The 26,851-nt window shown below is 45.7% G+C and overlaps 1 protein-coding gene across 2 annotated transcripts in view; it reads right to left on the bottom strand.

Moving 5' to 3' along the window:
• LOC122554904 (uncharacterized) overlaps positions 1-26,851 on the bottom strand; it is a 68,762-nt gene that overhangs the window by 31,285 nt on the left and 10,626 nt on the right. For both annotated transcript variants that reach the window (XM_087993136.1, XM_043700293.2), the window contains exons 2-7: positions 23,393-23,425; positions 20,303-20,614; positions 14,963-14,998; positions 11,105-11,203; positions 8,197-8,224; positions 2,774-2,814 (exon numbers count right to left, since the gene is read on the bottom strand). In XM_087993136.1, the coding sequence (XP_087849262.1) occupies positions 2,774-2,814; positions 8,197-8,224; positions 11,105-11,203; positions 14,963-14,998; positions 20,303-20,614; positions 23,393-23,425 (549 nt within the window). The remainder of the gene's footprint in view (positions 1-2,773; positions 2,815-8,196; positions 8,225-11,104; positions 11,204-14,962; positions 14,999-20,302; positions 20,615-23,392; positions 23,426-26,851) is intronic.

Below are 26,851 nucleotides of genomic sequence, written 5' to 3'. Positions count from 1 at the left end.
GCCCCACCGAACTCATCTCCGCATACCTTGATACGGTCCTGTCCCCCTTATTCCAAGAACTCCCCACCTACGTTCGGGACACCACCCATGCCCTCCACCTCCTCCATAATTTTCGCTTCCCCGGTCCCCAACGCCTTATCTTCACCATGGACATCCAGTCCCTGTACAACTCCATCCCCCATCACGAAGGACTCAAAGCCCTCCGCTTCTTCCTTTCCCGCCATACCAACCAGTACCCTTCCACTGACACCCTCCTTCGACTGACTGAACTGGTCCTCACCCTGAACAACTTCTCTTTCCAATCCTCCCACTTCCTCCAAACGAAAGGAGTAGCCATGGGCACCCGCATGGGCCCCAGCTATGCCTGCCTCTTCGTAGGATATGTGGAACAGTCCATCTTCCGCAACTACACTGGCCCCACACCCCAGCTTTTCCTCCGCTAGATCGATGACTGTATTGGCGCCGCCTCGTGCTCCCACGAGGAGGTTGAACAGTTCATCCACTTCACCAACACCTTCCACCCCGACCTCAAGTTCACCTGGACAGTCTCAGATTCCTCCCTCCCCTTCCTCGACCTTTCTATTTCTATCTCAGGCGACCGAATCAACACGGACATCTACTACAAACCAACCGACTCCCACAGCTACCTGGACTACACCTCCTCCCACCCTGCCCCCTGTAAAAACGCCATCCCATTCTCCCAATTCCTTCGTCTCCGCCGCATCTGCTCCCAGGAGGACCAGTTCCAAAAACGTACAACCCAGATGGCCTCCTTCTTCAAGGACCGCAATTTCCCCCCCGACGTGGTCGACAATGCCCTCCACCACATCTCTTCCACTTCCCGCTCCTCCAGCCTTGAGCCCCGCTCCTCCAACCGCCACCAGGACAGAACCCCACTGGTCCTCACCTACCACCCCACCAATCTCCATGTACAGCGCATCATCCGCCGTCATTTCCGCTACCTCCAAACGGACCCCACCACCAAGGATATATTTCCCTCTCCTTCCCTATCAGCATTCCGTAAAGACCACTCCCTCCATGACTCCCTCGTCAGATCCACACCCCCCACCAACCCAACCTCCACTCCCGGCACCTTCCCCTGCAACCGCAGGAGGTGCAAGACTTGCGCCCACACCTCCCCCCTCACCTCCCTCCAAGGCCCCAAAGGAAACTTCCATATCCGCCACAGATTCACCTGCACCTCCACACACATCATCTATTGCATCGTCTGCACCCGATGTGGCCTCCTCTATATTGGGGAGACAGGCCGCCTACTTGCGGAGCGTTTCAGAGAACACCTCTGGGACACCCGGACCAACCAACCCAACCACCCTGTGGCTCAACATTTCAACTCCCCCTCCCACTCCACCAAGGATATGCAGGTCTTTGGACTCCTCCATCGCCAGACCACAACAACACGACGATTGGAGGAAGAGCGCCTCATCTTCCACCTAGGAACCCTCCAACCACAAGGGATGAACTCGGATTTCACTAGTTTCCTCATTTCCCCTCCGAGCTGAAAATGTGTTGCTGGAAAAGTGCAGCCTGAAGAAGGGCTTATGCCCAAAACGTCGATTCTCCTGTTCCCTGGATGCTGCCTGACCTGCTGCGCTTTTCCAGCAACACATTTTCAGCTCTGATCTCCAGCATCTGCAGACCTCACTTTCTCCTCATTTCCCCTCCCCCCACCTTGTCTCAGTCAAATCCATCGAACTCAGCACCGCCTTCCTAACCTGCAATCTTCTTCCTGACCTCTCCGCCCTCACCCCAGTCTGACCTATCACCCTCACCTTGACCTCTTTCCACCTACCGCATTTCCGACGCCCCTCCCCCAAGTCCCTCCGCCCTACCTTTTATCTTAGTCTGCTGGACAAACTTTCCTCATTCCTGAAGAAGGGCTTATGCCCGAAACGTCGATTCTCCTGTTCCCTGGTTGCTGCCTGACCTGCTGCGCTTTTCCAGCAACACATTTTCAGCTCTGATTACCTGCTGATCCTGTGTGCTTGCTTGTCGTGTTTTTTGAGCACAAGTCCAACCCAAGTTCCTTTGTGTTGCAGATTCTTGTAGTTTTCCTCCCTTTAAGCAATACTATTCTTATGTTCTACCTTCCCAAATGAACAACTGCACATTTTCCAATGTTATACTTCATTGATAATTATCTACATTCACCAATATCCTTTACTGGAAACTGACTGGTACATTTTAAGTAGCATTAGTTCCCTTTGACCCAATAAGACTATGCATGGTCATGCCTCCAAATTATCCACCTTAATAATTAAAATGCTGTCATTAGGGTCTGCAGCATAGAAACAAATCCCATGGACCAGTCAAAAAAAACCCACCTCAGTATTCTCTAATCCTGTTTCCCTGACATTTAACCAAATGGTCTTGGCATCACAAGTGCCCACCTAATCCTTCTTCGATTTGATGAGGATTTCTGCTTCTATCACTCTTAGAGGCAGGTGAGTTCCAGATTTCCCTCTACCTTCGGGGTGATAACTTTTCCCTCACATCACCTCGAAACTTTCTGCTCCTTCCATCTTTTCATTCTACCCCTCCCCACCATTACTGATCCCTCCATTAAGTGGGAAATGTTTTTTTTTATCTACTTTACCTGTCCCCCTCATAATCTTTGAATATATTAATAATATGGGTATGTTGGCCAGACCAACAAAATGAGAACATTAACAAAGTGGTCTGTAAAATTTATAAGGGGTTTCTCAAATTCTTACCACCCACCACAAATTTATCTTCGGCAAGTTGATGAACTTACAATTGTCGATATTGTTGTCAAACGCAGTCCAGAGATTGGAACTAAATGAAAAAAAAATAACATCCCATGTTAAGTTTGCTATTGAGGATTTACAAGCTGAAAATTGCTTGTGCCTGGGCAAGAATACATCTAGACATTCTTTTGAAAGTTTGATTTGATTTAATTATTGTCAAATGTACTGAGCTACCATGAGAAGTATTGTTTTGTGCACTAACCAGACAAATCATACCTTACACAAGTACATCAGGGTAATCGAACAAAATGCAGGATATAGCAAAATGTTATAGCAGCAGAGAAGGCACAGAGAAAGATCAACTTGAACATACAAGAGATCTGTTCAAAAGTCTGATAATAACAGGGATGAAGCTGTTCTTGAATTTGTTCATACATGTTCTAAAACATTTGTATCTTCTGCCCGATGGGAGAAGATGGGAGAGAGTGGGTGGCTAGCACTGCTGCCTCACAGTGCCAGAGACACGGGTTCAATTCCCGCCTCAGGCAACTCTCTGTGTGGAGTTTGCATGTTTAGATTAGATTAGATTACTTTAGATTAGATTAGATTACTTACAGTGTGGAAACAGGCCCTTCGGCCCAACAAGTCCACACCGACTGTCTGAAGAGCAATCCACCCAGACCCATTCCCCTACATTTACCCCTTCACCTAACACTACAGGCAATTTAGCATGGCCAATTCACCTAACCTGCATGTTTTTGGACTGTGGGAGGAAACCGGAGCACCCGGAGGAAACCCACGCAGACACGGGGAGAATGTGCAAACTCCACACAGACAATTGCCTGAGGCGGGAATTTTACCTGGGTCTCTGGTGCTGTGAGGCTGCAGTGCTAACCACTGAGCCACCGTGCTGCCCACAACAAAGGACGGAGCGTGCAAGCGGTTCTACACTTGCTGAAACCCAGGATTGAACCAGGGACCTTTAGATCTCCCCTTGTCTGCGTGGGTTTCCTCCGGGTGCTCCGGTTTCCACCCACAGTCCAAAGATGTGCAGGTTAGGTGAATTGGCCAAGCTAAATTGCCCGTAGTGTTAGGTGAAGGGGTAAAGATAGGGGAATGGCTCTGGGTGGGTCGCGCTTCGGCAGGTCAGTGTGAATTTGTTGGGCCGAAGGGCCTGTTTCCACATGGTAAGTAATCTAAGAGCTTAGTCGAGGCAGGAGATGTCCTTGATTCTGTTGGCTACTTTCCCGAGGCAGCAGGAACTGTAGTTGGAGTCAATGGTAGGAAAGCTGATATTCATGATCGACTGGGCTGCATTCACAACTCTCAGCAATTTCTTGCGGTCATGGACACAGTAATGGCCATATCGAGCTGTGGTGCATTGGGATAGGATGCTTTCTATGATGCATCTATAAATATTGGTTAGTGTCATTGTGCGCATCCCAAATTTCTTTCGCTTTCTGATGAAATAGATACATGCTTTCTCGACTATAGCATTTACCTGGATGGACCTGGCAATATTTACACCTAGGACCTTGAAACTTGAAAGGGTTCAGAAAAGATTTACAAGGATGTTGCCAGAGTTGGAGGATTTGAGCTATAGAGAGAGGCTGAACAGGCAGGAGCTGTTTTCCTTGGAGCGTCTGAGGCTGCAGGGTGACCTTATAGAGGTTTACAAAATTATGAGGGGCATGGATAGGGTAAATAGGCAAAGTCTTTTCCCTGGGGTCAGGGAGTTCAGAACTAGAGGGCATAGGTTTAGGGTGAGAGAGGAAAGATATAAAAGAGACCTACGGGGCAACGTTTTCACACAGAGGGTGGTACGGGTATTGAATGAGCTGCCAGAGGAAGTGGTGGAGGCTGGTACAATTGCAACATTTAAAAGGCGTTTGGATATATATATGAATAGGAAGGGTTTGGAGGGATATGGGCCGGCAGGTGGGATTAGATTGGGTTGGGATGTCTGGTCAGCATGGTTGGATTGGACCGAAGGGTCTGTTTCCATGCTGCACATCTCTATGACTCTATAACCTCCACCTTCACCTCATTGACACAGACAGGAGAGTGTCCTGAAGTGGAAGACCAGCTCCTTCATTTTGCTGACGTTGAGGAAGAGATTGTTGTCTTTACACTGTGCTGCTCCCCGTGCTACACTATGCTGGAGTCATCAGCAAACATGGAAATGGGAACTTGGTCCACCACAAGGTGCAAAAACAGCTAGCCTTCCCTGGATTCCTTTTAAAATTCACTCACTCATTGTCATGGTCTCACAAGGTTAAGTCTTTTAATCAAGTCTGCCTCCGTTTATTGTGATGAAATTACCTTGGGAGGGAAGCTGAGGCAGGAAACCTCACAGTTAAAAAAAAACTATGTAGTGGAACACTTATGTCTCATGGTGTTCAAGGCGATGGGCCGATTGTGGGACAGAGCGAATGGGAAATGTGGCCTCTTCAGTAATGATACAAATCCATCTTCTACAATTCATTGGAGGAGGTGTGTGTGTGTCTGTGTGTGTGTGCATGTCTGTCTATCTGTGTGACTGCGCCATTCATGATTTTCCTTACAGACGGGATGTGAATGCTGCTGGGCTGGGTGCAGCATTTACTGTTCGTGCCTAATTGCCCTAGAGGGCAGTGAAGAATCAACCACATTGCTGCAGGAGAAAGTGAGGACTGCAGATGCTGGAGATCAGAGCTGAAAAATGTGTTGCTGGAAAAGCGCAGCAGGTCAGGCAGCATCCAAGGAGCTGGAGAATCGCCATTTCGGGCATGAGCCCTTCTTCAAGAATGAGGAGGGTGTGCCAAGCAGGCGAAGATAAAAGGCAGGGAGGAGGGACTTGGGGGAGGGGCGTTGGGAATGCGAAAGGTGGAAGGAGGTTAAGGTGAGGGTGATAGGCCGGAGAGGGGGTGGGGGCGGAGAGGTCGGGAAGAAGATTGCAGATCAAGAGGGCGGTGCTGAGTCCGAGGGTTGGGACTGAGAAAAGGTGGGGGGAGGGGAAATGAGAAAGCTGGAGAAACCTGCATTCATCCCTTGTGGTTGGAGGGTTCCTAGGCGGAAGATGAGGTGCTCTTCCTCCAGATGTCGTGTTGCCATGGTCTGGCGATGGAGGAGGCCAAGGACCTGCATGTCCTTGGCGGAGTGGGAGGGGGAGTTAAAGTGTTCAGCCATGGGGCGGTTGGGTTGGTTGGTCCGGGTGTCCCAGAGGTGTTCTCTGAAACGTTCCGCAAGTAGACGGCCTGTCTCCCCAATGTAGAGGAGGCCAAATCAGGTGCAGCGGATGCAATAGATGGTGTGTGTGGAGGTGCAGGTGAATTTGTGACGGATATGGAAGGATCCCTTGGGGCCTTGGAGGGAAGTGAGAGGGGAGGTGTGGGCGCAAGTTCTGCATTTCTTGCGGTTGCAGGGGAAGGTCCATGAGTGGAGGTTGGGCCGGTGGGGGGTGTGGACCTGATGAGGGCGTCACGGCAGGAGTGGTCCTTCTGGAATGCTGATGGGGGAGGGGAGGGATATATATGCTTGGTGTTGGAGTCTGGAGGTGGCGGAAATGATGAAGGATGATCCGATGTGTCTGGAGGTTGGTGGGGTGGTAGTTGAGGACCAGTGGGGTTCTGTCCTGGTGGCGATTGGAGGAATGGGGTTCAAGGGCGGAGGAGCGGGAAGTGGAGGAGATGCGGAAGAGAGCATTGTCAACCACGTCTGAGGGGAAATTGCGGTCTTTGAAGAAGGAGGCCATCTGGGTTGTTCGGTATTGGAATTGGTCCTCTTCCGCAGCTACACTGGCACCACGCCCCACCTTTTCCTCCGCTACATCAATGACTGTATCAGCGCTACCTCGTGAATAAAAAGGGTTGAGAGAGATATGAGCCAAGTGCTGGCAAATGGAACTAGATTAATTTATGATATCTGGTCGGCATGGACAAATTTGACCGAAGAATCCAACATTGATCAGTTTTGGCTTGTACTCTCTGGTGTTTATAAGAATGAGATGATATCTAATTGAGGGACAAAAGATGCTAAAGGGAGGTGATGATGGGGGGGGGCAATTGACAAAGTAGTTGGTAGAGGATATTATCTCTTGTGGGGCAATGTAGAACTAAAGGTAATCATTTCAGGATTAGAGAGGTGGGACAGATCGAAAACAGAGGTGAGCAGGAACAATTTCTCTCAAAAGGGGTGTGGATGTGAATCTGTGGGAAAATCACCTCCTCCCCCAACCTTCCCCACCGATTGTGGTGGATGTTGAGGTGTTGAATGAATTAAAGGTGGAGACAGGCAGATTGTTTTAAAAATCAGTGACAGGTTAAAGGGAGCTGGGGCAGGAAAGTGAAGTTGAGGCAGAGGTGGGATCAGCCACAATTGTATGGCTCCTGAGGGGCTGAATGGCTTCCTCCTGCTCTTTTATGATGGGAGGAAGGAGCAAATTCCAAAAGCTGCAGGAAAGAGGCCACACATGGTGTTAACCTCCATAGGGTGGCACGGTGGCACAGTGGTTAGCACTGCTGCCTCACAGTGCCAGAGACCCGGGTTCAATTCCCGAATCAGGCGACTGACTGTGTGGAGTTTGCACATTCTCCCTGTGTCTGCGTGGGTTTTCTCCGGGTGCTCCGGTTTCCTCCCACAGTCCAAAGATGTGCAGGTCAGGTGAATTGGCCATGGGAAATTGTCCGTAGTGTTAGGTGAAGGGGTAAACGTAGGGGAATGGGTCTGGGTGGGTTGCTCTTCGGCGGTTCGGTGTGGACTTATGGGCGGCACGGTGGCACAGTGGTTAGCACTGCTGCCTCACAGCACCAGAGACCCGGGTTCATTTCCCGCCTCAGGCAACTTACTGTGTGGAGTTTGCACGTTCTCCCCGTGTCTGCGTGGGTTTCCTCCGGGTGCTCCGGTTTCCTCCCACAGTCACAAAGATGTGCAGGGCCAGGTGAATTGGCCATGCTAAATTGCCCGTAGTGTTAGGTAAGGGGTAAATGTAGGGGTATGGGTGGGTTTCGCTTCGGCGGGTCGGTGTGGACTTGTTGGGCTGAAGGGCCTGTTTCCACACTGTAATGTAATCTAATCTAATCTTGATTGCTTATGTTTCAGGCTGTCAACTAACACAATGGCAGAGAGGACAAATATTCTTTGGCATCTGAGACATGGTTTCGACTTTCAACTAGATCCTGTCCTATCTGTAAGCTTTTAACATTTGAAAGCTTACGATACATATAGCTTTGCCGCCCTCTAATCGAGAACGTACGCGTTTATGAAAATGTGCACTTTACTTTTGAAATGTCACTTCCGATTGCTTGAGATTTCAATATCAAACGAAGAGCTTTCTGTATGCAATAAAATCCGGAACTAAATAAAATCCATCCACCTCCCCTGATTTCAGATTTCAAAGACAATTCCACACCCTGAAATTCCCAGACACGTATGTTGGCAAAGGTCAAGTCAGCAGCTTGTGCTTTTCGTAATACAAGTAAATGTTTCTTACCTTGCATTGTGTCTCCTCTGGGATTTGGCTGCAAGATAGGAAGTTGGTAGCAGGGTTAGTGCAAATGTGAAATAACACACTCTTCAATTCTGAAGAAACCTTCCCACCCAGAGGTCGGTGGTGTATCTGGAAGTCTCTGCCTGTAAGGGCTGGGAGAAGTAGAAACCCTCATCATATTGAAAAAGGATTTCGATATGAACGTGTGATTCCAAGGCCATGGGCCAAGTGTTGGGTAATAGGATTAGCAAATAATGAGGTGGTTGTCTTTGACCAGCACAGATTTGATGGGTTGAAGGGCCTTTTGCAGTGCTCTGAATCTCACTGACTCTGAGCAAGAGATGGTGAATTTCTGAAGGATGATTCTGCCCACAAATGTCCTTAGATTTGATTAGATTGCCTACAACAAGGCCATTCGGTCCAACCAGTCCACACCGACCCTCCGAAGATCAATCCACCCATACCCATCTCCCTCTGACTAATGCACCTGAGACTAAGGGCTGTTTAGCATGGCCAATCCACCTGACCTGCACATCTTTGGGTTGTGGGAGGAAACCCACGCAGACACGGGGAGAACGTGCAAACTCCACACAGACGGTTGCCGGAGGTGAGAATTGAACCCAGGACCCTGGTGCTGTGAGACAGCAGCGCTAACCAACTGAGCCACCATGCTGTCCTTTTTCTAAAAGTTGCCCCTCAGGTTCCCTTTTATTCTTACCCCTTTAACTTTAGAATCCTTCGGCGTGTGCGATTCTTCATGGTCAGTTTAATATAAAGGAGTCCATTTGAAATCACATTATAGAGAGTTAGAAAGTCTGAGAGTCACAGAGGGTAATAGAGTCATAGAGAGTGACTGAGAGTCATAGAGAGAGATGGAGAGAGATACAGCAGAATAACAGTCAGAGAAAGCCCTAGAGAGTTATAGAGAGTAATGAAGTATCATAAAGTGATGGAGGATGATAGAGAGTGATTAAGAATGATAGAGAAAGTCATAGAGTGTGATATAGTGTCATAGAGAGTCATACAAATAGTGGTAGGGAGTGATAGATAGAGAGATAGAGTCATAGAGAATTATTTAGTAACAGTGAATTATAAAGACATAGAGAGTTATTGAAAGTGATAGAAAGTCACAGTTAAAGAGTGATAGAGAGATTTTCATAGATACTGAAGCAGTTTCATAGAGACATACAGAGCTACACAGAGAGATAGAGAGAAACAGAGTCATGGAGAGACATATAGAGTCATACAGAGACGGGAGAGATACAGAGAGTCATAGAGAGACATGGCTTCATAAAGTAATGTCAACTCTGTGCTGATCAAAATCAGCCACCTCACTGTTCTCTAATCCCATTTTCTCAGTCCTTGGCCCCAGAGCCATTGCAAGTGCACATCTAAACACTTCTTCAGTGTGTAAGGGTTTCTGCCTCTTCCACCCTTCCAGGCAGTGAATTCCAGATTTCTCACCACCCTCTGGATGAAAACGTTTTTCCTGAACCTCCTGCCCTTGCCTTCAATCTATGCTCCCCCATCCCCCCAACCCTGGCCATTGATCAAAGAGAAGTTTCTTCAGGCCCACCCTTTCCTATGCCACTCATTACTTCATACATTTCAATCATGTCACCCTGTCAATTTCTTCTCCTCTAAGAGACTGTCCAACTTCTCTCTGTCACTGAAACTCTCCAGTGCCCAAGGTAACATCATCCCTCTACACCTTCTCCCAGTGTTATTACATCCTTTTGGATTTCTTTTCTAAAAATATAATGAGTACAAAAGCAGCTGGGCTGCATTCAGAATGTATAAACCCTTAAAAAATGTCAACATTATCTGGACAGTTCAACGTCATGGAAGGAATTAATGCCATCTGTGTTGGGGCCACTGCTGTTTGTCATTTTTATAAATGACTTAGATGAGGCCGTAGAAGGATGGGTTAGTAAATTTGCAGATGATACTAAGGTCGGTGGAGTTGTGGATAGTGCTAAAGGCTGTTGCATTCTACAGAGGGACATAGTTAAGCCGCAGAGCTTGGCTGAGAGGTGGCAAATGGAGGTCAATGCAGAAAAGTGTGAGGTGATTCACTTGGGAAGAACCAACAGGAATAAAGAATACTGGGCTAATGGTAAGATTCTTGGTAGTGTGGATGAGCAGAGAGGCCTCAGTGTCCATGTACACAGATCCCTGAAAGTTGCCACCCAAGTTGATAGAAGGCATATGGAGTGTTAGCTTTTATTGGTACTGGGATTGAGTTTTGGAGCCATAAGGTCATGCTGCAGCTGTACAAGAAGGTTGAGATGTGACTTAATTGAGGTATATAAGATAATCAGAAGTTTAGATAGGGTGGACATTGAGAGCCTTTTTCCTCGGATGGTGATGGCTAGCATGAGGGGACATAGCTTTAAATTGAGGGGTGATAGATATAGGACAGATGTCAGAGGTAGTTTCTTTACTCAGAGAGTAGTAGGACATGGAACACATTGCTGCAACAGTAGTAGACTCACCAACTTTAATGGAATAGAGTAGGACAGATGGACTTCAGATTGGTTTTACAGATCGGTACAACATCGAGGGCCACGGAGCCTGTACTACGCTGTAATGCTCTGTGTTCTATGTCATGGGGAAACAGCTGATTGAAAAACTGGCTGAGTTTTGTCTGTACAGTCTGTTTTAACAGAATTTTGTTTTGTAGCAACTATGTTATTACTCACTTGGCATCTGTAATTAAATACATTCATTTCCACAACATCGTAGTGACTTAACAAATCTGCCCTGAATACTACAAGGATTTCAGGAGAATGCTATGTTCCCATGTGTTTTCCATGAGGAATGCCTTAGTAGCACAGTAATGTTGTTTGGCAATGTTATTAATTGCAATGATTGTGCTCAGTAAAGTTGATCTTAGTATGATTGTACTCACCTCTCTTTTTGCAGATGTACCACAGCATTGCGATTACAATGAGGATCAACACAACTCCTCCTACAACCATGCCAACTTGTGCCCAGACATTCCTGAACACTAATAGCATTGAGAAAATGCATCGTTAATGAAATAACAGGACACCAGCTAGGCAATGTTAGCACATTGTATTGCAAGAGACAGAGCTATAAATTAAATTTGAAATTGTTGATTACATCTGGCAGTCACTGTCAAATAACAATCTTCTTACAATTGCCTCATGTGATGTTGGATGTTTATTAACTTATCCCGAGTTGCCCTGTTGAGAAGGTGGTGGTAAGCTGCCTTCTTGAATGTCCACATGCTATGAGGAGGGAATTTCAGGATTTTGACCCAGTGACACTGAAGGAACAGCTGAGATATTTCCAAGTCAGGATGGTGTATGGTTAGGAGGGGAACCTGCAGGGGGGTGATGTTCCAATATATCTGCTGCTGTTGTCCTTCTAGATGGAAGTAGTTGTGGGTTTGCAAGGTGTTGTCTGGGGATCTTTGGTGAATTTCTGCAGTGCATCTTGTAGATGGTAAACCCTGCTGATACTCAGTGTCGGTGGTGGAGGGTATGGATGTTTATGGATGTGGTGACAATCGAGCAGGAGCTGCTTTGTGCTGGATGGTGTGGAATTCGAGTATTGTTGGGACTGCACTCGTCCAGGAAAGTGGGGAATATTCCATGTCTTGTCGATGACGGACAGGCTTTGGTGGGGAGTCAGAAGGTGAGTTACTTACTGCAGGATTCTCAGATTCTGACCTGCCCTTATAGCCAATGTACTTTGTAATGAGTCCAGTTGAGTTTCTGGTCAATAGTAACCCCCAGGATGTTGATTGTGAAGCAGTTTAGTAATGATAACACCATTGAATGTTCAAGGGGTGATGGCTATATTCTCTCTCAATGGTAACCCCAAGGATACTGATAGTGGGCAGATTCAGTGATGATAACACCTTTGAATGTGAAGGGATGAAGGCTAGATTCTCTTTTATTAGAGATGTTACTTGGTAATTGTCAGGCCAAGCCTGGAGATTGTTCAGATCTTGTTGCATTTATATATGGACTGCTTCAGTATCTGAGGAGTCACGAATGCTGCTGAATATTGTGTAATCATCAGCAAACATCCCCACCTCTGACCTTATGACAGAGGGAAGGTCATTGATGAAGCAGCTGAAGATGGTTCGGCCTAGGACACTACTCTGAGGAACTCAGAGTCATAGAGTGATGGAGTCATACAGCATAGAAACAGACCCTTCGGTCCAACCAGTCCATACCAATCACAATCCCAACCTAAACTAGTCCCCTCTGCCTGCTCCTGGCCCATATCCCTCCAAACCTTTCCTATTCATGTATCCATCCAAAATGTCTTTTAAACATTGTAATTGTACCCGCATCCACCACTTCCTCACAAAGTTCATTTCACATGCAATCCACGCTCTGTGTAAAAAATTTACATCTTTTGTTTTCTTAAATCTCTTTCCTTAAACATGTGCCCTCTAGTCTTGAAATTCATTCATACAATCCCTACATTGTGGAAACAGGCCTATTAGCCCAATGAGTCCACACTGGCCCTCCAAAGAGTAAACCCAGATCCATTCCATTACCCTAGTACTCTACATTTTCCCTGACTAACACACAGAACCTACACATCCCTGAACACTATGTGCAAATTAGCATGGCCAATCCACCAAACCTGCACGTCTTTGGACTGTGGGAAGAAACCGGAGCACTCAGAAGAAACACCTGCAGACACCGGGAAAATGTGCAAACTCCACACAGACAGTTGCTCGCATTTGAAATTGAACACGCGACCCTGGCGCTGTGAGGCAACAGTGTTAACGACTGAGCCATCTTGGGGAAAAGACAACTACCATCAAGTCTATACCTCACACTACTTTATAAGCTTCTGTCAGGTTATCTCTCAATGCCCTATGTTCCAGTGATAAAGTCCAAGCCTATCCAGACTCTCTTTACGACTCAAACCTTCCATGTCCGGTAACAGCCTGGTAAATCTCATCTGAACTCTTTCCAGCTTCATAATATCCTTCCTATAACTTGGCAATCAGAACTGGACACAGTATTCCAGAAGAGGCCTCACCAATGTCCTGAACAACATAACATACTGCTCCTCGGATGCTGCCTGAACTGCTGTGCTCTTCCAGCACCACTAATCCAGAATCTGGTTTCCAGCATCTGCAGTCATTGTTTTTACCTAACATAATGTCCCAACTCCTACACTTGAAGGACTAAGCAATGAAGGCAAGCATGCCAAATGCTTTTTTTAACCATCCTGTCTGTATGTGACACAAACTTTAAAAAATTATGCACCTGAACCCCTGCGTTCCCCTGTTCTACAACGTAGATGTTGTGAAACTTGAAAGGGTTCAGAAAAGATTTACAAGGATGTTGTGAGTTTTGGAGGATTTGAGCTATAGGGAGAGGCTGAACAGGCTGGGGCTGTTTTCCTTGGAGAGTCAGAGGCTGAGGGGTGACCTTATAGAGGTTTACAAAATTATGAGGGGAATGGATAGGATAAATAGACAAAGTCTTTTCCCTGGGGTTGGGGAGTCCAGAACTAGAGGGTATAGGTTTAGAGTGAGAGGGGAAAGATATAAAAGAGACCTAAGGAGCAACGTCTTCACGCAGAGGGTGGAATGTGTATGGAATGAGCTGCCAGAGGAAGTGGTGGAGGCTGGTACAACTGCAACATTTAAAAGGCATTTGGATGGGTATATGAATAGGAAGGGTTTGGAGGGATATGGGCTGGTGCTGGCAGGTGGGACTAGATTGGGTTGGGATATCTAGTCGGCATGGACGGGTTGGACCGAAGGGTCTGTTTCCATGCTGTACATCTCTATGACTCTCTGACTCTATAACCCCAGGCCCTACCATTAATTGTCTAACCCTACGCTTATTCATTGGAGCAAAATGCAAGACCTTGAGATTGAGGGGGGACCTGATTGAGGTTTACAAAATCATGAAGGGTGTAGACAGGGTGGATAGAGACAAGCTTTTTCCCAGGGTGAAGGATTCAATAATGCGAGGTCATGCTTTCAAGGTGAGAGATGGAAAGTTTAAGGGGAATACACGCAGCAAGTACTTCACACAGAAGTTGGTGGGTGTTTGGAATGCGTTGCCAGCAGAGGTGATAGAGGCAGGCATGGTAGATTCATTTAAGATGCCTCTGGACACTTGCATGAGTAGGTGGGGAGCAGAGGGATACAAATGCTTAGGAATTGACTGACAGGTTTAGACAGTACATTTGGATCGGCTCAGGCTTGGAGGGCCGAAGGGCCTGTTCCTGGGCTGTAAAGTTTCTTTGTTCGTTGTTCTTTATCCAGATTGAACTCCATCTGCTACTTTTCATCCAGTGACCTTCTTGGCAGAAGGAATGACAGGCCTCCAACTACAACAACCATCTTCCCTGTGGGTCAGGTATGGGGCAATGGTTGCATTTGAGGGAGGTATATAACAACAGTTAATGCAGTAAATCGTTCTGAGGAAGAGATAGAATACACTTGACTAAACATTGTATCCATGAAGACTAGGGAGAGACAGAAGAAGGAACCTGATTAGCGACAGATCCGACATTGATTTGAGAAGCTGGTTGAATGGGCTATTCCTGCACTGACATCATAAATGCACTTGGTCATCTGCAATCTCTTAGTTTTGGAAACACATAAGGTCATAGACAGTGCAGTTAAGTAGAGGCTAAAGCAGAGGATGGATGTGGATTCTTTCATTTGTCTGCAAAGGATAAGAAAAGGGTGAGACACAAAACAAAATTGTTTCGCTTCGAAATAATCCTTGCATTTTTGACATGTTCAGTTTACCTGCTGCTCCTGGGGACTGATTTTCCAAGGAGTGATCTGAAAATGAAAAAAGATTAAAATTAAAAACCATTTCGGACTGAATAAGATATGGAGTGTTGTGCAAGTTGGGGGAAGTGAGGATAAAGCCTTTTCACTCAATGAGTAGTCAGGACATGGAAAGTGCCGACTGGAAATCTGGTGGAAGCAAGTTCAATGGAGAGGTACATTGAGTGGGAATTTGGATAGAAAGGAATATAAGGGAGTAAAGACAGGAGATTGGCACCAAGGGGTTAGAACTGAGTTAGGAATGATAGGCTGAATTGTTTCCCTCTGTGCCAGAGCTCACTTATGTGTAAAAGAGCCGCAGATACATGGGAACACCACTTCCTGCAAATTTCACTCTGAGCTGCTCACCATGTGCACCACCACTGTTGATCCTCAGTGGGTAAAAGAGCAAGGAACAGCGACACCCCAGGGACTGAGCAGCTATGTCCCATCCGTAAAAAACTGACCCCAAGATTCCAATTTGTGTGCTCCTTCAACAACCCACCTCATGTCAACCAACCCCCCCACCCTTCCCAATCCTTCACCTCCCTCCCAACATTTCAGTCTTGGAGTCTTGGGTTCTTGAGAAGCTCAGAGCAAGCTGGAAGAACAAATCCTGGTCATCCTTCTAGAGAAAAGATGATGTTAAACTTCAGAGGGCTCAGAAATTGTTTACAAAAGTGTTGCATTTGAGCTATCGAGACAGCCTGAATAAATTGTGGTTTTATTCTCTGCAGTGTTGGAGACTGAGGAGTGGCCTTATAGGGGTTTATAAATTCATAAGGGGCATAGATAGATTGAATGGCCAAGGTCTTTTTTCTAGGGTGAGGAAGTACAAAACTAGAGGGCATAGGTTTAAGATGAGAGGAGAAAATTTGAAAGAGACCTGAGGGTTAACTTCTCCATGCAGAGGGTGCTACGTGTATGGAATGAGCTGCCAGAGGAAGTGGTGGAGGCTGGTACAATTGCAACAGTTAAATGGATGGGGACATGAAGGGGTTAGGGGGATAAGGGCCAAATGCCAGCAAATGGGACTAGATCAGATTGGAATGCCTGGTCACCATGGACAGGTTGAATTGAAGGGTCTGCTTCCATGCTGTATGACTCTATAAGTCTTGACTTTAAAACAGCATCTTACCTTTTGCTTGGGGACACATACCCCAGTCCCTGACATGACATGAACTATTTTTAGCACAACTAATCCACTCTCTGATCCGCTCAGAAACTCATGAACACATATTCAGCCTCTCTTCTGTCCTGGCTTCCTATCTTCATGTCTGTCCATCCCTTTCATCTCTCTGTCTCTGAGCTCTATCTCCACTTATCTGTGGTCAGGTGGCCAGCAGCAGAAATGGCTACCAGACTAGTTAGGGGCTGCAATTGTGCATGCTGGGAATTTTCAATACAGACCTCCTTTAAAATTGCAGCAAAAAAGTGGTTGTGACTGTAGTTTCCTGTGTTGATGAAATAAGGTAAGTGTCATTGTGTCTCTATTATTGGCACCACTATTATCTTAAAAGGAATATGGAATGTGTTTAAGGCTTGGCATAAGCATTTGAAAGACGTTTACTAGTAAATTCCATTGGCTGGGATTGAACAATGTAATCAGGATTTGATCAATTCATTGGCTGGGTGCCGGAGGAAAAAATAGAACATAGAACATTACAGGACAGTGCAGCCTCTTCGGCCCTCGATGTTGAGCTGATCTGTGAAACCAATCTGAAGACCATCTAACTTACACTATTCCATTCTCATCCATATTTCTATCCAATGACCATTTAAATGCCCTTAAAATTGGTGAGACTACTACTGTTGCAGGCAGTGAATTCCACGTCCATACGACTCTGAGTAAAGAAACTACCTCTGACATCTGCCCTATATCTATCACCCCTCAATTTAAAACTATGTCCCCTCGTGCTAGCCGTCACCATCTATGGAAAAAGGCTCTCACTGTCCAACCTATCTCACCCTCAGATTATCTGATATGTCTCAATTAAGTCGTCTCTCACTCTTCTTCTCTCTAATGAAAACAGCCTCAAGTCTCTCAGCCTTTCCTCATAAGACCTTCCCTCCAAACCAGGCAACATCCGAGTAAATCTCCTCTGAACCCTTTCCAAAAGCTTCCACATCCTTCCTGTAATGCAGTGACCAGAACTGTACGCAATACTCCAGGTGTGGCCGCACCAGAGTTTTGTACAGCTGCAGCATGACCTCATGGCTCCGAAACTCAATCCCTCTACCAATAAAAGCTAACACACCATACGCCTTCTTAGCAACCTTATCAACCTTTCATGAACACTGAGATCTCTCTGCTCATCTACACTACTAAGGATCTTACCATTAGCCCACTGCTCTGCACTCCTGTTGTTCCTTTCAGAGTGAATCACCTCACACTTTCCTGCATTAAACCCCATTTGCCAACTCTCAGTCCAGCCCTGCAATTTATCTATGTTTCTCTCTAACCTATAACATCCTTCGTCACTATCCACAGCTCTACCGACTGAAGTGTCACCTGCAAATTTACTAACCCATCCTTCTACACCCTCATCCAGGTCGTTTATAAAAATGACAAACACCAGTGGACCCCAAAACAGATTCTTGCAGTACCCCACTAGTAACTGAACTCCAGGAAGAATATTTCCCATCACCCACCACACTCTGTCCACTTTTAGCTAGCCAATTTCTGATCCAAACCGCTAAATCACCCTCAATCCCATGCCTCTGTGTTGTCTGCAATTGCCTACCATGGGGAACCTTCTCTTACTGAAATCCATATACACCACATCAACCGCTTTATCCTCATCCTCCTGTTTGGTCACCTTCCCAAAGAACTCAACAAGGTTAGTGAAGCACAACCTACCCTTCACAAAATCGTGTTGACTATCCCTAATCAACTTATTCCTCTCTGGATGATTATCAATCTAATCTCTTATAACCTTTTCCAACACTTTACCCACAACCCAAGTAAGTCTCACTGGTCTATAATTACCAGGGTTGTCTCTACTCCCCTTCTTGAACAAGGGGACAACATTTGCTATCCTCCAGCCTTCTGGAACTATTCCTGTAGACAATGATGACATAAAGATCAAAGCCAAAGGCTCTACAATCTCCTCGCTGGCTTCCCAGAGAATCCGAAGATAAACCCCATCTGGCCCAGGAGACATATCGATTTTCACATTTTCCAGAATTGTTAACACCTCCTCCTTATGAACCTCAATCCCATCTAGTCTAGTAGCCTGTATCTCAGTATTCTCCTCGACCATATTGTCTTTTTCCAGTGAGAATACTGATGAAAAGTATTCATTTAGCACCTCCCCTATTTCCTCTGACTACACCCACAACGTCCCACTGTCCTTGATTGCCCCAAATCTTTCTCGAGTCATTCCTTCATTCCTGACCTACCTGTAAAAAAGCTTTAGGGTTTTCCTTGATCCTACCTGTCCACAACTTCTCATGTCCCCTCCTGGCTCTTCTTAGCTCTCTCTTTAGGTCTTTCCTGGCTAACTTGTAACTCTCAAGCGCCCTAACTGAGCCTTCATGTCTCATCCTAACATCAGCCTTCCCCTTCCTCGTAACAAGTGATTCAACTTCTTTAGTAAACTACGGCTCCCTCACTTGACCACTTCCTCCCTGTCTGACAGGTACATACTTATCAAGGACATGCAGTAGCTGTTCCTTGAATAAGCTCCACATTTCAATTGTGTCCATATCCTGCAGTTTCCTTCCCCATCCTGTGTATCCTAAATCTTGCCTAATCGCATCATAATTGCCTTTCCCCCCGCTGTAACTCTTGCCCTGTGGTATATACCTATTCCTTTCCATCGCTAAAGTAAACATAACCGAATTGTGATCACTATCACCAAAGTGCTCACCTACCTCCAAATCTAACACCTGGTTAGGTTCATTACCCAGTACCAAACCCAATGTGGCCTCACCCCTTGTTGACCTGTCTACATAGTGTGTCAGGAAACCCTCCTGCACACATTGGACAAACACTGACTCATCTAAAGTACTCAAACTACAGTATTCTCAGGCAATATTTGGGAAGTTAAAGTCCCCCGTGACAACTACCCTGTCACTCTCGCTCCTATCGAGAATCATATTTGCTATCCTTTCCTCTACATCTCTAGAACTATTTGGAGGCCTGTGGAAAACTCCTTATAGGAAAGGAACATATTTTCAGAGTAAAAGGATTTTTCAGAAGAAGCCAGACCACATCTGAGAAGCTTGAAGTTACTTTCAAAGAGAACAAAGAAGATGAGATGAGACCGAGCCAGAGAACAAAGCTGGCCAGTCCGCTCGAACCAGGAATGTATTCGATTCACGTCAAACTTATCAAGTTGAAGATAGAGTTAGGGATAAATGGTGGTTAAATCAGTAATGCGAAGTTAAATGTGGTGAACTAAAGTCGAAGTTGTTCAATGAAGTGTGAAGTAAATGTTGCAATGAATCTATGCTTTTAACTGAGTGTTGGTACTTAAAGAGTTAAATAAACTAAGATCTGATTTGGTTCCCAACCTTGTATATATCACAAAAAAGAATACCTGGAAAAAAGTATCCCTTTGCAGGCAACATCTCCAAACAACAGGGGCTGTTTACTTTGGAGTAGAGAAGGTTGAGGGGTGACTTGATCCAGGTGTAAAAGATTAGAGGAAGGTGCTATGTGTTTGGAATGAACTGCCAGAGGAAGTGGTGGAGGCTGGTACAACTGCAACATTTAAGAGGCATTTGGATGGGTAGATGAATAGGAAGGGTTTGGAGGGATATGGGCCGGGTGCTGGCAGGTGGGACTAGATTGGGTTGGGATATCTGGTCGGCATGGACGGGTTGGACTGAAGGGTCTGTTTCCATGCTGTACATTTCTATGACTCTATGACTCTATTATGAGGAGCATTGACAGGCTGGAGAGGAAGCAGCTGTTCCCCTTTCACACACAGGTCAAAAATAAAGGGAACATCATTTTAAAGTGGAAGGCAGGAAATTTACAGTGGAATTTGGGGTAAACCACCCAGAGTGTGGCAGGGGTCAGGAATGTACTGCCTGGGAGGGTAGTTGAGTTGGGCAACCTCATGACCTTCGACGAGCACTGGAAGTGTTGGAAGTAATTCAGGAAAGGAGCTTTAATAGAGATGGGCCAACACACAATATCCAGGCTGAAATGTGCTTCAGGATTCTCTCTCTAGACTTGAGCTGGGAGTGGGGAGGTGGGCTGGTTATATTCCTGTCTGGACTTCCCAAAGTTTAGATTGGGAACTGGTATTTCGTATAAGTGTGGACTTCTGATCTGTGGGCTAATTATCTATCGGAGGACACTACCGTGGATTGTTATCCGGACTGGAGTGCTGAGTCTGGAATCCTTCCAAACATTGGACTCCTTTCTCCTGTAGAAGCATCGATAGTCCCCTTGATGTTGAACTGTGAGGTTGACCAGCTCAAAGGACGCCGTGTCTTCTCTGCTGGGAACAGTCTGCTGGTCCATGTACGCACTCACACCGTCTCGCACCAAGTAGATTGTGCTGCCTGAATAAGAGCCTGGTGTTCGGCACTCCATCCGGGCAGAATCACCTTTCTCAAAGACGCCATTGTGGGAATGCAGCACGATGATCGGTGGCGGCAGTTCACGCTGACCTTCGGAGGGAGGGAAAGTGGGACAACAGGTCAGCTTACAAGAACAGCTTCACACACTCAGTCTTGGTGTGAGAGAAATCAGCAGAGCCGTCAATTCGCTAACGGCGCTGGCACAATTCTCATGTTCGCTGAAGTTATGTGAAGGACTTTCTGTCCCTATGTCTCCCTAAACCCGCACTCAGTCTTGTTTCTCTCTGTAGTGAGGGAAGTATGACAGCTTTGCCTTACTTAAGTGTGTGTATGTCTACATGGTATGGGTATGCACACATTACTGTCTCACAGAGATGCACAGTTATACACAAACTCATTTTCTCTCTCTCTCTCTCTCTGACACACACACATATTACTATCTCACAGAGATGCACAGTTATACACAAATTCATTTTCTCTCTCTCTCTCTCTCTCACACACACACATATTACTGTCTCACAGGGATACAAAGTTACACACAAATTCACTTTCTCTCTCTTTCACACACACACACATAAACTTGTCTGACAGGGAAAACACAAACTCACTTTCTTTCTCTCACACACACACACACAGACATTACTGTCTCACTGAGATACACAGTAATACATAAATTCACTTTCTCTCACACATACACACAAACTTGTCACACAGGGACGCATTCCTCCCGATGCCTTCCGGGTGCTCCGGTTCCCTCCCACAGCCCAGACATGTACAGTTTAGGTGGCTAAATTGCCCATAGTGTCCAGGGATGTGCAGGCGAGGTGGATTAGCCATGGGAAATGTAGGATTACAGGGATAGGCTGGATCTGGATGGAATGTTTTCAGAGGGTTATTGTGGATTTGATGGGCCAAATGGCCTGGTTCCATACAGTAGAGATTCTATACCAAATCAAGTTAATCATTTACTCACTCTGTCACATCCACACACACAGCCTTAATCTTTTGCTGAGGCAGAGGGAGATAAATTCTTGATTCCCAGGGGAAAGATTACTCAGGGGACATGCAGGAATGTTAAGTCGGGATCAAAATGAGATCAGCCATGATTTTATTGAATAAGGGCACAGGCCATCAAAGGGTTAACTGGCTGACCCTTGTCCTCTGTTCATATGGCTATCTTATCTTACAAATCAAGATGTTGCATTCTTCCTGAGGAAGCAGCCATTTGGAGGATAAATTGCCAAAGTTCCTCTTTGCCTGCTGAGCTGTTGTACTTGAAATGGTGACCCGTCAGTGATGTCACTCAAACTCACCCAGTTTCACACTATGCTCCAATGGAACTATACCGGATGTCAGATGATCATTGATTTGCATTAACAAGATAATAGGAATTGCTAACTAGATAGGGCAATCTACTCACCTTTACTTTTGACCATTTGTTGGATTAAATTAACCATTAAGCACCCCACCCATCCCATCCTCAGGTCCCTCAATCCCTCAGGATCAGTGTGTTTGTCGAATCGGAGAAAGTGAGGACTGCAGATGCTAGATATCAGAGTTGAGAGAGTGGTGCTGGAAAAGCACAGCCTGCTCCCTGGATGCTGCCTGACTGCTGTGTTTTTTCAGTACCACACTCTTGGCTCTGTTTGTAGAATAGGACAATGATTACCAAAGAGTCAACTGACTGGTCTTGATGAAACCAGAACCAGAATAAACTGTGCGCTCATGTGTGCACACACACGTGAACACACATATGCATGTACGTGGACACCCATCTACATGCACACGCACACACACATGCACACACACACACACACACACGGTACACATATGCACAAAGGCACATGTATGTACATACATACACACGCATACACACACGTACAAACATATGTATTGCTCACAAGACAAAGCTTTTCACTGTGCCTCAGTACACGTGACAATAAATGCAATTCAAAATTCAATTCAATTCATATGCGTGCATACACACACTCCCACATGCATCTACATACACACCCGCATTCATCTGCACACATTCGCAACGTATACACACACATACTCACACATTAACACCTAGGCATGTACATGCACGTACACACACACACCCATACAAACGCATTCGCATGCACATATGCAAATACACACACACGCACGCAAACAAAAGCCACATTTGAATTGAATTGTTCTCGTTCACATTTGGTGAAAGGTTTAGGTGAACCAGTTAACCATTTTATTTTCCATTAGAAATACATAAATGCTGAGAGGAAGTGTCCCCCTCACAGAAGTGCCTAGGAGCATTAAGCACAGTCACAGAATAAAGGGATGCCAATGGAAGACTGGGATGAGGACGAATTTTGTCTCTCAGTGGGTTGTGAGTCTTTGGAAATCCTTGCCACAGAGATTGATGTGCGCGGTTGGGGGCCGCATTCCTGTGTATATTTAAGGCTGAGGCAGATAGATTCTTGAGCAGAAGTGAATCAAGGTATCCTGGGTTCAAACCCCAGCTGTTGCAGATGGTGGCATTTGGATGCAATAACACTGGAATTAACAATGACTGTTGTTGATTGTCGGAATAAAAGTGGTATCTGGGCCACAGATGTCCTTTAGGGGAGGGGAAACCTGCCATCTGGCTTACATGTGACTACAGACCCTGCAGCAATGTATTTGACCACCAAACTGCCCTCTGGGATAATTGCAGATGGGCAATAAATCCTGGTGATGTACACATCCCATTAAAAACATAGGGCAGGAAAGTGGGTGTGGGAATGATGGATCAGCCCACAGTCTAACTGAATGGTGAAGCAGGCTCAAGGAACTGTATGTCCGTATTTTCTAATGGTCTCGAATCACATATGACTAGACAGCACTAACCTGCATTCCTGATCATCTGAACTTGTAGACAGACTGCAAAGAGAGAGAAGATACAATATGCATGAACTGATCGTTAGTGTACACAATCAAAATGACTTAGAATCATAAAATCACCGAACCATACAATATAATCCATCGAGTTGACATTGACAAGAGAGACACATGACGTGCACCCTAATCCCATTTACTAGCACTTGGCCCACATCGTCAAATGTTATGACATGCCAAATGCTCATTCAGGTAGCTTTAAAGCACTTGATTTGGTTTGATTTATTCTTGCTGCATGTACTGAGCTACAGTGAAAAGTGTTGTTTTGCATGCTAACTGGACAAATCACACTTTACATAAGTCCAGCAGGGGCAGAGAAAGGTCAACTCTAATATATGAGAATCTGCTCATAAGGCTGCTAACAGTGGGGAAGAAGCTGGTTTTGAAATTGTTGCTACGTGTTCTCAGCATTTGTGTCTTCTCCCCAACAGGAGAGGATCGGAGAGAGTATAACTGGGATGGGAGGGGGTCTTTGATTATGTTGGCTGTTTTCCAAAGTAGCGGGAACTATAGAGGGAGTTAATGGAAAGAAGGCTGGATTTTGTGACGGACTGGCCTGTGTTCATAGCTCTCTGTAATTTCTTGCAATCTTGGGAAAAGCAGTTGACATACTAAGCTGTGATGCATCCAGATAGGATGCTTCCAATGGTGCACCTATGAAAATTGGTAAGAGTCATTCCAAGCAAGTTCCTTAATCTTCTGAGGAAGTGAAGGCATTGGTGTATTTTCTTGATTGTAGTGCTGACATAGATGGATCAGGGGAAATTATTGGTGATATTTTCCCTGAGGAACTTAAAGCTCTTCCAACTCTGCACCATATAAGGCAACTCACCTCTACCAACCTTCCAGGCAGACCACCCCCACCCTCTGGAATGAAAATTGTTTCTTCACATCCCCTCGAAATCTCCTGCCCCTCACCTTGAACCTTTGTCCTCTCATGACTGACCCTTCAGTTCAAGGAGTTCAGTAAGGCATTCAATAAGGTTCCCCCGGGAGACTGGCTAATAAGGTTAGATCTCATGGAATACAGGGAAAACTAGCCATTTGGATACAGAACTGGTTCAAAGGTAGCAGACAGAGGATGTTGGTAGAGGGTTGCTTTTCAGACTGGAGGCCTGTGATCAGTAGTGTGTCTCAAGGATCAGTGCTGGGTCCACTGCTTTTTATAATTTATAAACATGATTTGGATGTGAACATAGGAGGTTTAATTGGAGGTCCAGTGAACATCGAACACAGTGAGGAATTCTCTGGGAAGCTAGAGAGGAGATGTTGGATTCTTTGGCCTTGATGTTTGAGTCATCATTGCCTACAGGTTTAGTGCCAGAGGACTGGAGGATCGCAAATGTTGTGCCCTTGTTCAAGAAGGGCATTAGCTATGACCCAGGGAATTATAGACCAGTGAGCCTTAGTCTGTTGTAGGAAAAGTTTTGGAAAGGATTATAAGAGATAGGATTTATAATCATCTAGCAAGCAACAATTTGATTGCAGATAGTCAGCATGGTTTCATCAAGGGCAGGTCGTGTCTCACAAACCTCATTGAGTTTTTTGAGAAGGTGACCAAGCATGTAGATAGGCTGTTTAGAGGGGATGCAATATTGGATGCTAGGTGTCAGATTTCTCAGTGTGGGTGCATTTCAGTGATAGTGATCCCAACTCCCTGACCTTTATGATAGTAATGGAGAGAGATAGGAGCAGACAGTATGGGAAAGTATCTAACTGGGGGAGGGGGAATTACAATGCTATTAGGCAGGAACTAGGGCACCTAAATTGGGAACAGATATTCTCAGGGAAATGCAACAACAGAAATGTGGAGGTTGTTTAGGAAGCATTTGCTGATGGTGCTGGACAGGTTTGTCCCACTGAGGCAAGGAAGGGATGGTAGGGTGAAGGAACCTTGGGTGACAAGGGATGTTGGAACATCCAGTCAAAAGGAAGAAGGAGGCTTACTTAAGGTTGAGGAGGCAAGGATCAGACAAGGCTCTAGACGGTTACAAGGTAGCCAGGAAGGAACTGAAGAATGGACTTAAGGGGAGCTAGAAAGGGCGCATGAAAAAGCTTTAGCAGGTAGGATTAAGGAAAACCCTAAGGCATTCTACACTTATGTGAGGAACAAGACGATAACCAAAGTGAGGGTAGGGCCGTTCAGAGATAGTGGGGGAACTTGCACCAGGAGTCAGAGGAAGTAGGGGAGGTCCTTAATGAATACCTTGTTTCAGTATTCATTACTAAGAGGGTATTGCCATTTGCGAGAACAGTATGAAACAGACTGATATGCTCAAACAGGTTGATGTTAGGAAGAAGGATGTGCTGAAAAATCTTTAAAAACTTAAGGACAGATAAATCCCCTGGGCCAGATGGAATATACCCAGGTTACCACAGGAAGCGAGGGAAGAGATTGCTGCACCTTTGGTGATAATCTTTGTGTCCTCACTGTCCATTGGAGTAGTGCCGGATGATCGGAGGGTGGCAAATGTTAGTGTTTTGGTCCAGAAAGGGATTAGGGATAATCCTGGGAATTCCAGACCATTCAGTCTTATATCAGTGGTTGGCAAATTATTGTAGATGATTCTGAAAGACAGGATTTATGATTACTTGGAAAACCATAGTTTGATCAGAAATAGTCAGCATGGTTTTGAGGGGGACAGGTCATGCCTCACAAACCTTATTGATTTCTTTGAGGATGTGACAAAATACATTGATGAAGGTAGAGCAGTGGATGTGGTTTACATGGATTTTAGCAAGGCATTTGATAATGTTCCCCATGATAGATACATTCAGAACGTAAGTAGGCATGGGATACAGGGACATGTGGCTGTCTAGATACAGAATTGGCTGGCTCATAGAAGACAGAGGGTCGTGGTTGATGAAAGTATTCAGCCTAGAGCCCAGTGACCAGTGATGTTCTGCAGGGATCGGTTCTGGGACCTCTGCTCTTTGGGATTTTGATAAATGACTTGGATGAGGAAATGGAAGGGTGGGTTAGTAAGTTTGCCGATGACACGAAGGTTGGTGGAGTGCTGGATAGGATGGAGGGCTGGTAAGTGGCAGCTGGAGTTCAACCTGGAAAAGTGTGAAGTGATTCATTTTGGAAGGTCGAATTTGAATGCAGAATACAAGGTTAAAGGCAGGATTCTTGGCAGTGTGGAGGAACAGAGGGAGCTTAGTGTCAATGTCCATAGATCTCTCAAAGTTGCCACCCAAGTTGATAGGGTAATTAAGAAGGCATGTGGTGTGTTAGCTTTCATTAGTTGGGGCATTGAATTTTAAGGGCCATGAGGTTATGCTGCAGCTGTATAGAGCTCTGGTTAGACCACACTTGGAATATTGTGTTCAGTTCTGGTCATCTCCTTATAGGAAGGATATGGAAGCTTTAGAAAGGGTGCAGAGGAGATTTACCAGGATGTTGCCTGG

Source organism: Chiloscyllium plagiosum, unplaced genomic scaffold (genome assembly GCF_037043375.1).
Source record: "Chiloscyllium plagiosum isolate Xiang-an unplaced genomic scaffold, Cpla_swu_hap1 HiC_scaffold_12, whole genome shotgun sequence".
Lineage (NCBI taxonomy): Eukaryota > Metazoa > Chordata > Chondrichthyes > Orectolobiformes > Hemiscylliidae > Chiloscyllium > Chiloscyllium plagiosum.
This window is presented reverse-complemented; position numbering and strand designations above follow the sequence as displayed.